This window comes from Cavia porcellus, unplaced genomic scaffold (genome assembly GCF_034190915.1).
Source record: "Cavia porcellus strain 051 isolate PalLab524CR breed Dunkin Hartley unplaced genomic scaffold, mCavPor4.1 scaffold_7, whole genome shotgun sequence".
Lineage (NCBI taxonomy): Eukaryota > Metazoa > Chordata > Mammalia > Rodentia > Caviidae > Cavia > Cavia porcellus.
Window position 1 is genome coordinate 24,598,400 of NW_026947490.1, and position 14,870 is coordinate 24,613,269.

A 14,870-nucleotide genomic window follows, 5' to 3' on the forward strand; every position below is an offset into this window, starting at 1 on the left:
TTATTGGATTTTATTTTTCTAGCTAAACATTTCTTTTGGCTGCAGAAGATGACTAACACATAATTTACATTTTCTACACACTGAAACCTGTACCTTCTCTTTCATCTTCTACCCAGAGCACCCAAAGAACCTGTTGTACCAGTTGAAACTGGCTTTTAATGTGCCCAGAGACTGACTGTTCATTAAGGTTTATTTAGACAGTAGTGCAGTGATTCACAGTTTGCAAAACTCACACCCAGCCAATTTCTTCCTTCTGCAGGTGTGCCTGACATGCTGCTCCAGGGATGTCATAGTTAAAGTTGACCAGATCTGTCACAAAAACAGCATCAAATTCTTCACTGGAGATGTTTTTGGCTACCATGGCTACACATTTGCCAATCTTGGAGAGCATGAGTTTGTAGAGTAAGTTTGGCATGGAAAGGAGAATGGAATATTTTTAAATGTAGTCTTATCTATTGGTAGGAATTAAAGCATCTAAGGAAAGTATTTTACTATAAAATTGACAATTTACTATGATTGATCGTGGGTTCAAAATTGTAGAAGATCAGCTCCTGCCCTCCAAAATGACAGTAGTCCTAAAACAAATGCAGTAGTCCCACAAGTGGAGTACACCACGTGGATGTTTGATCATTCTGGACTTTGGGTGTCAAACCTACATCTTCTGCGTGGTAAAGGCGTGCTTTCAGTTTGAGGGATGGTTAGGTAGATCGCCCTGGAGGTTCATTCAGCAGAATTCTACCTTGGAAAAGTTTCTGTGGCTAGGCTACTCTGGTGGAATGAAGACCTTATTCCTTGTTTCAAACATTGAGGTTGCCGACTGGTAATTCTCACATGATAGGATCTGTAGTGTTTTGAATTTGTAGCTTCTGCATGAGACATTGCAGATTGTAAAGTATTGTAAAAGTATGTGAGTTGGTTGTTGTAATTTCTTTTTTTATTTTTATTTTTATTTTTTGAGACAGGGTTTCTATGCAGTTCAGGCTGGCCTTGAACTCACTTTGTAGCCTAGGCTGGTCTCAAACTTGCAAGGATCCTCCTGCCTCAGCCTCCCGAGTGCTGGGATTACAAGCATGAGTCACCACGTCTGGCTATTGTGGTTGTAATTTCTGATACACACTTGCCCCACCCCATCTTGCTAATGAGAGGTAAAAAGAGCCCTGAAAACTGTTCTCCTGTTCAGCCTCTTAAGGAAGTAGCCAAAGTTTCTCTGGCCAATTGAAAGCAAAGGAAGGAGAAATATGTTTAGGATATCTCCTAATGATAACATTGTGTGGATGTGGAGTTATCTAAATTTTTGGGCATATTACAAATAAAGTTATAGTAATGAAAAGCAGGCCAGGTCATTTTAACATAGGCTTGCCACAGCAAAAGAAAGGAATTAAGGTTGAATTTGGTTTTGGGGAATTTTGTTTTGTTTTGTTTTGGTACCAGGGATCGAACTCATAACTTCATGCTTGCCAGGCAGGTGCTTGTGCTGCTGAGCTGTATACCTGGCCCCAGTTTCATTTTTTTGAAATAGGGCCTTGCTGTATGGTTCAGGCTGCCCTTGAAGTTATTGTGTAGCCCAGGCTGGCCTCGAACTCTCAGTGCTCCTCCTGCTTCAGCCCCTTGAGTGCTGGGTTTACATGTGTGCACCACCACACCTGGCTGGATATTTATTTTAGGATTCTGGTAGAATGGTCTAAAGTAATTGCTTTCATTTATTGAGCACTTACAATGTGTAGGGCAGTGTGCCAAGTAATTTATTTATTGCACTTCTGTATTAATGGTGTTAGGAACTGCTGTGTCCACAGAGTGGGTCACTGATGTATCAGGTAGTTTGTGATAGGGTTGGGATTTGAACCCAGATCTGTTTGACTTCAAAGGTTTTGTGCTTTGCACAACATGCCATCCTATTCTTCTGGTAATACTTATTTTTTACAATCATGACACAGTTCATAATAATAGAACTTAATTCTCTAGGGAGAAAACCAAAGTTGCCAAAGTTAGCCAAGGAGTAGAAGATGGACCTGACACCAAGAGAGCAAAACTTGATTCATCTGAGACTACAATGGTCAAAAAGGTACTGTACTTGCCTTGACAGGGGGGGATGGGGAGAGGGTGGGGAACAGGAGCCAAGCTCAGAAACCTTGGGGCTTTTTAGGGACTGAGCCTTTGCAATTGCAAATGAGAAAAAGCAAATCTAGTGGGGCAGTCTTGAGAGGCGCCCATGCTTACCCTACCCATCATAGGTGGCTGTAGTTGAGCACCAATCAGCTGTTGCACTGGGGAAAAGAAGGTCCACATTCCAGATGTAAATTTTCAAGAGAGTTGGGAAGTGCCAACTTTTATATGCACTGTCCCCAGTTTTTTAACTGCTACTGAAATTGCTTTGAATGCTATTTGGTCACCACTGTGGAAGCCAAAGAAAGCGTGCCTGAGTGGCTGATTTAGGTGTAAAGGCTACCAGTTTTGACATGTGGTGCATGGAGCAGTATGGAGCTCACACTTGCCAGGCATATGCTTGTGCCACTGAGCTAAATCCCCAGCTCCCCGAAACCATTATTTCTTTTTTTTTTTTTTTTTTTGTCTATTTTTCATTTTTATCGGTACCAGGGATCGAACTCATGACTGCCTGCTTGCAAGGCAGGCGCTTATGGCGCTGAGCTAAATCCCCAGCCCCTAAACCATTATTTCTGTACAAATAATTTTTTCAGATAGACAATTTGATAAGTGCTAACTGTGCAGGAGGCAGTTTAAACACCTCCACTCCCACACCGAACTCAGGGGAAAGTCTACCACTGGTCCTTTTTAAATTTTTATTCTCACTAGGGTCTCACTAAGTTTTCTGAACTGGCCTCAAACTTGTGAGCATCCTGACTCAGCCTCTGAATAGCTTGATCATAGGCATGTGCCACCATGCCCTGGCTCATTTGTTTTACCTTTTTTGTGTGTGTGTGGTCCCTAGGATCGAACTCATGACCTTGCACTTGCCAGACAGGCGCTTAAGCCGCTGAGCTAAATCCCCAGCCCCTGATTTGTTTTACCAAAAAACATTTGATAATACTTATTATAGTCAGGCATGGTGGCGCACGCCTGTAACCCCAGCACTTGAGAGATTGAGACAAGAGGATTGCCATGAGTTCAGGGCCATTCTGGACTACATGGCAAGAACCTGTCTTTTAAAAAAAAATTTGTTTACATAAAATATGAAAAGAAAGGCCTAGGGATTTAGCTCAGTGGCACAGGTGCCTGCCTGGCAAGCACAAAATTGTGAGTTTGATACCTGGTACCAAAAAAAAAAAAAAAATACAGAAAGAAAGAGAGTATGGCTGAGTGAGTGGCAGTCCACAAATTAAACCCACAGCTTTGAACATCTAGCAAACACTCTACCAGTCCTCTTATGTTTTTTAGAATTTTGGACAGTAGACTCCTACCAAATTGTTTTAAATTTATGTTCTTAGAATTATAGGCAAACCCACCTGCCTTTGTTAGTAGTGAGGTTTAAACCAAGCATCACTACAACTGAGCAATGTCTGTAATCTTTTGTATTAAACAGATCTCACTAAATTATGCAAGCTGACCTCAAACTTCTGATCCTCCTGCCTCAGCCTCCTTAGTAAGATTACAGGTCTCTGCCACCATGTGTAATTTAGTTGTATGCTTTGTAATGTGATTAATGTTAGCTTAGCGTCTGTTTGGAACTGGTGAATTAACTAAATTTAAGGAAAGGAGTGGAAAAGAAATTAGAAGTCAATTGGTTTCTGTAGCAAGTATTGGATTCTCAGACTGGAATCATGCACTAAGGGAAAACAACTTGAAGTGATCTGAATTGGTTTTGTTGAACTGAGAGGGAAGACATAAACAAGCCCATATTTACTTTTTTGCTTTAAAAGATTTAAATGTTGAGAAAAAACCCATCAGGTCATAATTTCAAGTTAAATTTGCTCTAAAGGGGGCTTTCTAAGGAGTGCAGAAACCACAAAAGAGACTTGCAGAAACCACAGAAGTGGAACTCTTACAGGCTCCAACAAGGCAACACTGGAGATTTTCTTTTGCTTCGTGTGTTTGTATTGGAAGAGCTTGATGCTGTGAGTGTGATACAGAGGAATTATTAAGCCCTAATTTTAGTGTCTATTCATAGGACCATAATTACCAGAGTTGAACATTGGTGTTTTCTTTCTTTCTTTCTTTCTTTCTTTCTTTCTTTCTTTCTTTCTTCATCCTTTCCTTTTTTTAAATTTTGGAGGCTCAGTCAAGCAGTCAAGCTTTATCTGAATAGTTTGACGGGGAGGGGGGTAAATTGTTAACAACTGGAGGAGTACAAAAGCAGCTTTGTGGGTGCTGTCAATTTATAAATCACACCCTCTTACAAGTGTGACACTTGGCCTTGGTGTGCAGGGTTTTATGGCTTAAGGGCCTTCTCCCAGTGAAGCACTCTTTTACATTCAAATACAGAGTAAGCTGCCAAGCTTTGTTAGCCATTCACAGCTGGAAGTTTCCCTGGAGTCAATTCTAATGGTGCCCACTGGGATGGATCTGGAAACCTTTTGGGAGCCACTTTATCTCAGTAAGAGGAGAATGTGGCAGCTCAAGCAGTCACTCGGGCTGGGCCTTGGTGTACCATTCCTCAAGGCCCTACAGTCAGAGCTTTTTGTGTAGCCTCTTCCTACATGGGACCGAACTTGAAGGTATCAAAATATTCCCCAGCTGACATTGTTAGTCAGCTGTTACACTTGTACAATTCAAGCCTGGATTCCAACCCTGAGCCCGCAAGGTTGTGAGGCATTCAATACATTCCTGATGACAATCCCTGGGATTCCAAACCTTGTCTTTGTGTGGTCTTACCCAGAGCTCTCTAGAAGGGCCTGGCTACACTGAGTTTTGGCCATGGCTTTGTCACCTTACAATAATGTGCCTTCTCCATTTTGGCAGAGGTGGCCCTATGATTTTGAAGTTATGTTTGAGCTCAAAAACTCTGGATTGAGTATCAACCCTTTTGCTTAAATTGTACAGAACAACTAGTTGGATTGTGCAATGAGTACAGAATTGGTGTGGGATAGAAACCACTTCCTGTTTCCTGTGAAAGGTTTCTGGTTAGAGTTCCCTTCCCCTCCCCCCTTCCTAGGTTAAGCTGAATGTTGTAAAGCCACTTTTGCTTCAAGGTACACTTTGTGCTCCTAAATTAGAAACTTTAAAAAACAAAGAGGAAAAACAGAAGTTGTGGTTTTCACACCATCTAGGAAGATACTGGGCTTTTCTAGCACATGTACCATCATGATAAATAAGGCAGTAGGAAAATGTGTGGCCCTAGTTTGTTTGCTTCCTTTAGTACCCAGGAGAGGTCATGAGACAGATTTAATCAGAATTGAATTGTCAGAAGCCTGGTACAGACCCTACCTGGTATTCAGCAGATAAAAGGAGAGAGCAATGAAATACAGCCATGTAATCCCAGCACTCTTGTAGGCTGAGGCAGGACAATTATATTTGAGCCCAGCCTGGGTAGTTTTGGCAATTTAGAAAGATATTGTGTCAAAATTACAAAAATAAAGTAAAATAGATTGAAGAGGGGGTGGGTATGTACCTCAGTGTGAGGGCTCTAGTTCAGTGCTCCCAGTACTACTAGAGAGAGAGAGAGAAGGGGAGAGAGCAATGAAGTGGTAGTGAAGAAGTATCCAAAAAAGGTTTCCCAGAGGAACTATTTGAGTTGGCATGAGAGGTGCAAATTTGCCAGTCAACAGACTTAGTCAGAAATTCCCCAGAGGTGAAGATTAAATAAAATAACAGAGGCAGAGTCACTCTGGCTTTCCTTACTCTGAAACAGCCAGCTCTGTGAGTTCTAAAATACCTAGTGTGTGTGTGCAAAGCCTAGTGTGGGGTACAGGGAAGCACGACTGGTCCTGCTATTCCAATGCACACCTGATGGAGAAGCTTCCTGACCTGCCCGGCCACATCTGTGGAGGAAGTGAGGTGTAGGGAGGAGAAGCAAGGACAAGGCAGCAAGGAGAAGGGCAGCCGCAGGTCCCTCGAGCGCACCCTAACTCCTGCCCAATGCATCCTTCCCACTGACTCATCCTGAAAATGCGTTTTCTGTGAACCTGCGAACCTTTGTACAGAAGGATGGAATAGGTTCCATATTTTAGCCTGGGGACCTCTCAGCTCCAGCCTGGTGACGGAAGGAATGGCCCAGGCCAAGAACACTGGCTGTCCTCGTGATTTGATTTACCAAGTGAATTCCCTGAGAAGTTTAGTAGGGTAACCTGAAATTTTATGAAGATGATGGAATAAAAATGTGAGGATTGGAGTCAATCTGGAGAACTTTTAGAATAAAAGGCCACAGACACTCTCCCATATTGCTGCTTTTGGTGGTTTTGTGGATTGTCCATGTTATCAGGATCTGTTGGATTTTTATTTGTGTATTTATTTTTTGAGATGGGTCTCTCTATGTGGTTCACATTGCCCTTGAACAAACTAGCCCAGGGTGGTCTCAAACTTGTGGCAGTTGTCCTGCCTCAGCCTCCTGAGTGCTGAGATTACATACGTTTGCCACCATGCCTGACATTCTTAAGCTTTTGGAAGTAGCTGTGTGTAATACTAATAATTGTTTTGTCTGAGTCATTTGAAGGTAAAGTACCAACACCTAACACCCCCAAGTATTTTAATCTGTTTTCTCAAGAGGGTGTTCTTTATAAACACAAACCAGCCATTACGAGAGAATTCAGATTTGTATATCACTGCTTTCTAACCACCAGATCTTACTCAGTTTTACCAGTTACTCCAGTAAGCTCTTGCATGGTGCCAGGATCCAGTTAAGGGTTGTGCTTACATTTGGATTATCATGACATCTTTAGAAATTATAAGCCAGTTACTTTGTAAAATTCCCCTTTAGGTTTATATGATATTTTCTTTTTTGTTGTTGTTTTTCATTTTGTTTCGTTTTTTTCAGGCAGGGTTTTATTGTGCAGAACAGGCTGGCCTCAAACTTGCAGCAGTTCCCCTGTCTCAGTGTCCCAAGTGCTGGGATCATAGGCTAACTGATGTTTTCTTGTGATTAGATGCCAGTTACACATCTGTAGCTAGAGTATCTGGGAATGCACTCTTCCCATTACATCTTGTGATCTGGCACATGGCTTACTAGTAATGTTAATGTTATTGTTTTAAGGTGTCTGCCAGACTTCCAATTTGAAGTTTCTCTTGGCCTGACATGAACAGCATGTGCTTTATAGAGAGGTACTTGAGCATGTTAATATCTCATTTCTCATCAAACTTTTTTAGGTCTGTAGACTAATGGATTTCTGTTTAAGAGTTGTTTTATATTATTTATTCATATGATTTTATTTTCATTGGGGGAGGTATTTTTGAGACAGGTTCTTGTTATGCAGTTCAGGCTGGTCTTGAACTTGCCACAATCCTCCTGTCTCCTGCTGGGATAACAGGTGTGTGCCACCACGCCCAGCTCTTTTCTTTTTTTTTTTTTTTTTTTGCCAAACTGTCAGATTTGACCAGTAGGAGTTTCTTCTAGTTGGCTACTGTTTCCCCTTCACTTCTGGGAGCATGTCCTTACCTTCTAGTGTGACACAGGTGTTCTTGGCTCCTATTATACTTGCCCTGCCCTGCCCTGCCCTGCCCTCCCCTGCCCTGCCCCACCCTGCCCCACCCCACTCTACCCGGTTCCACCCCTCCACACTTCAACCCCACTGCTTTGAAATCAACCATTTCTCTAAGGAGAAATGCTTTTGTGAATGGGGAATGGTGATTAGAAACCAGGATGTGGAAGTTAAATGTGCTTGTTGATAGTAGGGTATCATTGCTTTAGGGGTGTTGTCAGCGGCACAGCTAGTTAGTATTGAGATGTGTGGATGCACACACACACTTGCTTTCTTTCTTTCTATATCCATGAATGTGTCTTTCTTTTTGTTTTTCCAGATAGCATCTTGCTTGCTGTGTAGCATAGGCTGACCTCAAACTCATGGCAATCTTCCTGCTGGGGTTAGTGGTGTGCACCACCATGCCTTGCTATATCCATAAAATTAAAAATGAGACACTGTTGTCTCCCAGTGATGATAATTACTTAATTCCCAGAGAATTCATTCACCTCTCCAAGCTTGTTTGCAGTCAAGCGGGCCTCCCAAATTCTCAGTACATGCACTTGTCACTTCAGCCTTTGTATGCAGTCAGTCAGAGGAATGGCTCTCTTGCCTTACTGTGCTCTAACCCTTCTGGCCAAGGCACCAAGCCACCCGGGGCATTCTGGCTTTGCCTTGCACTGTCCAGCAAATGACTGGGTGATGGTATTTTTCCCAGAAGATGATTTTGGACTTAACTGCTCATGATAAGGCAAGAATAGTAGTCATCTTTCTTGTATGGTTATTTCCTAATGTTTGGAAGTGATAATGTATTTATTGTACAAAATTAAAAAAATAAATTGTTTATATTTTAAAATAAAATGTATTATTGCATTTTTTAGGATAATTTGATTTGGGACTGAGAAGGATAAAACTCATTTGTAGAGCATATGCAAATCTGGGTTCAATCTCCAGCACCAAAGAAGATAACTTGATTTATCATTATAAGTTTTAGCTGGACTTATACTACCCTCCAGGGCTTTTGCAAATGCTATTCTGTTTCCATAGCCTTTTCCACAGCTTTTATCCTATACTGGTTACTGTTTTTCTTAATGTTACCATTCATCATCAAACCATTCTTCTGAGAACCGTTTAATTTTTAGTTCTTTTTGTTTAATATTAGGAGTGTTTTATTGAATATTTTTAAATGCATAACGTTGCTTCTCACTGTACCAAGTATTTCTGCGGTGTGCACATAAACAGGTTTAAGGAAGTGTGGTGGACCCTGGGAGCGGGCTCTCCTGCCTCAGTGCAGGGTGCATGTCTGTCATAGGGTCCCCATGCACAGAGGGGCCCACAGTAAGTGATCAGCAAGCATTTTTTTGATTGAATGGGCCTTGGCTTCTCTTAATGATCAGGAAAGTTTAAATAATGGAATTTCTCTGAGAAGAAAAAAGCTGTTGCTTTGTTTCTTAAAGTCATTACATTTCATCCCTGAGCATTTCTGTTTTTTCTCAACAGAAGGTGGTTTTCTGCCCTGTCAAAGAGGCACTAGAAGTGGACTGGAGCAGTGAGAAAGCAAAGGCTGCCCTGAAGCGTACAACCTCAGATTACTTTCTCCTGCAAGGTGAGGCGGGCCAGGCTTTGCGTGGCAGCATGGATGCTGTTTGCTCCGAGCCCATTCCCTTTCCAACTGGCTCTCAGTTGGCCCTTCTAGAATGGTAAAATAAATAAATGGGGATGGGGCCCAGCACTGAACTCTGCTTTTGGTTGACTTGCTTTTTTCTGTTGAAGTGAGCTGCCCTCTACAGTTAAGCCTTAGAGAAGTAGGATCATATACCCAGCAACTTCTCACCATCACTTTTCTTTCTTTACGGTTCTTCCTTGTCTTTAAAACAAGTGTCAGTCTCCCTTCCCAAACAGAAAACCACAGAGGTAATTGGGTTTGGGGATGGCCCCTCCACATTGCTACTAGTGCGCTGCTTTTGAGTCCATCCTTGCTCATTCTTGGGGAGATATTAGCAAAGTATTAATTGACTTGTCGATGGTCTTCCTATGTCTGGCACTTTTTTTTTAAAGCACTATATAAAATAATTGAAAACATTGAATAATAAGCACAAGGTATATGTAGTTCAGGCTAGCCTAGGTGATCCTCCTGCCTCAACCTCTTGAGTGCTAGAATTTTAAGTGTATACTATCATGCCTGGCCCACTCCATATTTTTTAATTAATTAATCAGTTAATTTTTGAGACCAAGGTGGCCTTGATCCCCTGATTCTCCCACTTTAGCCTCTCAAGTAGTGGGATCAATAGGTGTGTGCCACCACACCACTCTTTTTTTTTTTTTTTTTTGTCTTTTTTGTTTTTATTGGTACCAGGGATCGAACTCATGACTGCCTGCTTGCAAGGCAGGTGCTTATGCCGCTGAGCTAAATCCCCAGCCCCTTACCACACCACTCTTAACTCCCTGTACTTTTAAGCAAGGAAACTGAGGCACAGATTAAGGATACTACTGTTCTCAAGGTTATACGGCAAGTGGATATAAAAATCATATTTTTAATGATTTTAAAAATACCTTGTACTTATTGTACCGCATACCAGGAAAGCACATAGAAGGAAATACATGACCTTGACATTTTTGTGTTTTATGTTTCTTCATAACATAGAACATGTAGCACAATGTTTGTATAGGATACTAGAGGCCCTCAGCCACCTCTTTCAGCCCTGTCTATCCACAGCAGGACCTAAGGGAATCCATATTTCTGCATAATTGTGACTCATTCTCAGATAAAAGCTGAAAAGTATCATTTGGTTACATTTGGACAATTTCCAGCCCCGCTTTGCCCTGGGCTGAGTTGAACTGTATTCTCATTTTATGTCTTATGAGGGTGCTGTGAGAGTCCCTGCCCCCAGCTCTGTTGCCAGCACCACACCTCCCACCCCCACCCCCACGAGTGAATGCACCATGCATACCTAGAGTCCAAAGGGTGAAGAAGGAGAATCACAAGTTTGAACTCAGTCTGGGGACTATAGTGTGACTAACTGAGATCCAGTCTCAAAAAGAGGAGGGAGTGTACTGGGGAATGTAACTCCTTTTGTTCAATTTCTGGTACCGCCAAAAAAGGAGGGGGCAGAGAAATACATACATAGGAGACATCGTTGATAACTAGTAAGAGGATCAAACTAGACTACTACAAGTTTATTTTCTGTGCACAAAGCTTTTTCCAGTACTAGTTAATTGTGTTAACAGATGAGTTATAGTCTAAAAGAAGGAATTGTTCTAAAGTCCTAAATATCTCCATTTGAATAGAAATATAATTAAATGGGTTAAGTGGAAAATGAGTCCAGCATGTAGCTGGGGCAGGCCCATGGGTGCTGGCATAGAAGAAGTTCCAGCTGGGGTTAGAGCAACCGACGGCCTGTCCAGTCCAGGGTTCACTGTGAGCACAGTGCCTGGACCACATCGGGGAAGCAAGTTGTTCAGGGCCTAGCACCTTGGAAGCCCTCAGGAAACATCAGCCACTCACCTGTAAAGGTGTGACGTGCACATCTCTTAAGTGGTGCTCATGAAAGAAGGGTTCCTGGTACCACAAGTCTCAACTTGGGCTATTGGGCCCTGTCTAGACACAGTTTTGGGTATTGCATTGCACAGGGAAACCATTTTGGCAACGCGGGGGTTAAGGCCAGAGTTTTCGCAAAATACTCCACACTGTCAAGGGCAGCTCCCAAGACAAAGAGCTCAGGAGGCTGGAGGCAAGAAAATTGTAAATTTGAGGCCAGCCTGGACCATATAATCCAGACTCTGTCTCAAAACAAAAGGTAATGGGGCTCGGACTGAGAGGCTGATTTAACCCTCTGTAGTTGCTGCATTATTTTTTCATCCAGCTCAACTTTGTAGCATCCTCCTGAGATAGGTTTAGCAAAAATGACCCCCAGTTTGTTTTCTTGGATTGAGGAAATAAGAGTCAGAGATTATAAATGACAAAGGAGGGACAACTCAAGCCAGGTGCTGAAGTCTGATTATCAACCCTTTGGGGTCCAAAGTGGCGAGAGCGCACAGGTCTATTCCTTGAGGTACAACGCCTGGTGGATCTTGGTGTAGTGAGTGTCGGTGTGAGATGGTGACACATCTCATTTATAGATATCTTCAAAGGCACAAGCTGATGAATGCCCAGATACTGTGGCTGCCCCTGCCTTCAGCAGGGCCTTTGAGGAAGCAAAACCAATATGCTGGGACAATAGAGGACAAGTTTGTTGGCCATCCTGCTGACTATCACAACATCAAAAAGTAGCAGGGTCCAAAGGAGGAAGCAACACCATTGTATCATGACTCATGTGGCAGGCATTGATGTGTGACTCTTCAGAACAGGTCTCACTTGGTCTCAGACTGATCCTCCCCCAAGTGCTGGGATTATAGGCACATGTTACCACATCCAGTGGCTGCCATTTTAAAAATTGTTTGCTTGTTTGTTTATCTGCAATGCTAGAGGATTTAACACAGGGTCTTATGTATATTAGGCAAGTGTTCTGCCACTGAGCCACACCCCTAGCCCTACCTTTTTCTTTTTTCTTTTAAGAGTGACCTTGAGCATTCACTTAAATTCCCCTTGGCCAACCCCCTGAAGATGGACCGATTACCTGTGCTTACCTCAGAGGACTTTAGCATGACTTGGATGATGGACAAACAAAACACCTAGCATAGAGCAAGTCGTTTTGTTTTATTTTGTGGTGCTATGGATTGAACTCAGGATCTCAAGCTTGCCAGGCAGGTGCTTATTCCACTGAGCTAAATCCCCAGCCCGAGCAAGTCTTTTTTTTTTTTTTTCCACAAGAATGTAACTTTGAAGAAAGTCTTAAAGAATAGTATGGTCGTGGCTGGGGATTTAGCTCAGTGGCATAAACGCCTGCCTTGCAGGTGTTGCAGTCATGAGTTCGATCCCTGGTACTGATAAAAAGGAAAAAGACAATATAATAATAATAATAACAATAATAATAATAGTGTGGTCAGCCAGGCATGGTGGCTCACACCTGTAATACCAGCACTCAGGAGGCTAAGGCAGGAGGATCCTTGCGAGTTCGAGACCAGCTTGGGCTACAAAGTGAGTTCAGGGCCAGCCTGAACTGCATAGAGACCCAGTCTCAAAAAGACCAAAAAATTTTTTAAAAAAGAATAGTATGGTCCATGAATTAGGTGCTTTTGTTAGCATGTGCATTTTGCAACTCCATAGTAGAGGTTTGGGGATTGATCCATCTACCTGTAATTTCATCTTTCAGTAGGTATTATCATGGCACCAATCCTGATGTGGTTTTTTTTGTTTCATTTTGGTTTTCTTGGTTTTTTGATACCAGGGATTGAACTTACGCCTTGCACTTGCCAGGCAGGCACTAAGCTAAATCCTCAGCCCCTCCTGATGGGTTTTAATATTCTGCCTGTGACACTGTTGGAAAATATACCCGATATGTTTTGAGTCTCTCCAAATGGTACTAGTTCTCTTCTTACCGTTTCAAGCTCCAAGGTGTATTAGGTGTGGTGATAACAGTGTTTCATTTTTGTCTTTTTGAGAAAGTGTCTTGCTATACAGTTTAAATTGGCCTTGAACCCACTGTGTAGCCCAGGCTGTCTAGAACTTGTGATGGTCCTCCTGCCTTTGCCTCGCCAGCTAGGATACAGCTATGTGCCACTGTACTCAGCTTAAAATATTCATTAATAGACATTTTTGTTGACTGTTACAACTTTTTTTTTTTTTTAAGTGCATGGTAATAGTCATAGGGTTAGGTTCCTTTGTGTCTTTGTTTGCAACTGGATCTCACTGCAGTTCAGGCTGGCCTTGAACTTACAGTGATCATTTTGCCTTAGTCTCCCTGGTGCTGGGATTACAAGCATGCACCACCCAGCTGTTCTTTCTCGTTGTTGTTACAAAAATCTTAAGGAGGCATACCAACTGAGAATGGCAAGCATGTGTTTCCCAATCTTCCTTCCATCCTCACCTCTGACCGATACATCTAAGGAGCTTCCCTGGGTGTCTAATGTACCCTGTCGCTTTCCCTGTGGCCTCAGAGCCCTTTGAATAGTACTGCCTGCAGATCCTCTCTGATGTGCAGAATGAACTCACTTTTCAGTTTCAATTAAGCTGTTTTTATGGTGCAAGTGAGACATGGAAGGATAGTGACTCTCCTTAGTCTCACAGGTTCATGGTAGCTTAGGCCTAAACCCCATCTTCTGACTTCTTTTATATTATACACAGTGCCCTTCCACAAGCTTCAGTTACCCAGCATGACCTTTCTCGGGTCAGTCTACAGCAACAGATGACAAGCCCTAACCTTTATTGTTCGTTAGCATCTGCATGTTCCCCTCCTGGTCTTTCTGAGCTCTTGTGTCTTTCCAGAGGAGCTGCAACCGGACCTGCAAGCAGTGTTCTAAACGCTGTGGCCACCAGAACCTGGGTTGCTGTCTGTCCCAATGCATGCCTGCTTGGGTCACTGGGTCTTCTGCTGCACTCTAACTTCCAGAAGTAAAGGGGAATGTCCCTCAGCTCTTCTGGGCTAGCAGCTTAGAACCTGTAGCTTGGAGATACTAAACTGACTCTCCAGGTATATTACTGTATATGTACAGAAACACTAATTTTGAGTTTTCTGCTCAACTGTTACATAATTAAGAGGTTCTTATCTTCTATGACTTTAGTGGTTTATCTGTGAGAACATAGGAGTGTCCATGTGTTCTGCCAGATGTACTTACCATTAACTGTGTTTGTGATCTTAGGCAAATAAATCATCTTGCCTTTTTTAAAATTTTGTTTGTATCACTATAAATGATGAGATTAAGTTAACTGAGCAGTCAGTTTGTAAAGTCTGTATTCTAAGCAATCATAGAATACAATGAAATAAATTCTCATATGTCTTTTTGCATTTTTATTTTATATTTTAGACAACTTTATTGAGCTATGACTTAAGTAGGTTTGTCCATCATAAGTATATTTCCTTAGAAAAATTCTAAAAATTATTTTGTTAACCCCCAAACAAGATCCTCCAATTAGTGCTTGAGTTCTATTGTAGTTAGACTCAATTAGTCATTCATTCATTCATTTATTTGGTGGAGGTAGTATTAGAGATAAAACCCAGAATCTTTACACTGAGCTACATACCCAGCTCTGTGAGATGAAGTCTTGCTAAATCACTGAGATTGGGCTTGAAATAGAGATCCTCTCACCTCAAGTCTCCCAGGGATTACAGCCATAAACCACCATGCCTGGCCTCAAAATGTATTTTCGCGCAGCCTGTTTTGATCTCCAACCATAGTGTTAAACATGCAGTCTAAGTAGAGTGGTGG

General features: G+C 42.2%; 1 protein-coding gene across 2 annotated transcripts in view; it reads left to right on the forward strand.

Annotated features, from left to right (window-relative positions):
• Sae1 (SUMO1 activating enzyme subunit 1) overlaps nucleotides 1-14,870 on the forward strand; it is a 62,909-nt gene that overhangs the window by 17,619 nt on the left and 30,420 nt on the right. For both annotated transcript variants that reach the window (XM_063252965.1, XM_013146929.3), the window contains exons 4-6: nucleotides 260-402; nucleotides 1,963-2,062; nucleotides 9,066-9,171. In XM_063252965.1, coding sequence (XP_063109035.1) covers nucleotides 260-402; nucleotides 1,963-2,062; nucleotides 9,066-9,171 — 349 coding nt within the window. The remainder of the gene's footprint in view (nucleotides 1-259; nucleotides 403-1,962; nucleotides 2,063-9,065; nucleotides 9,172-14,870) is intronic.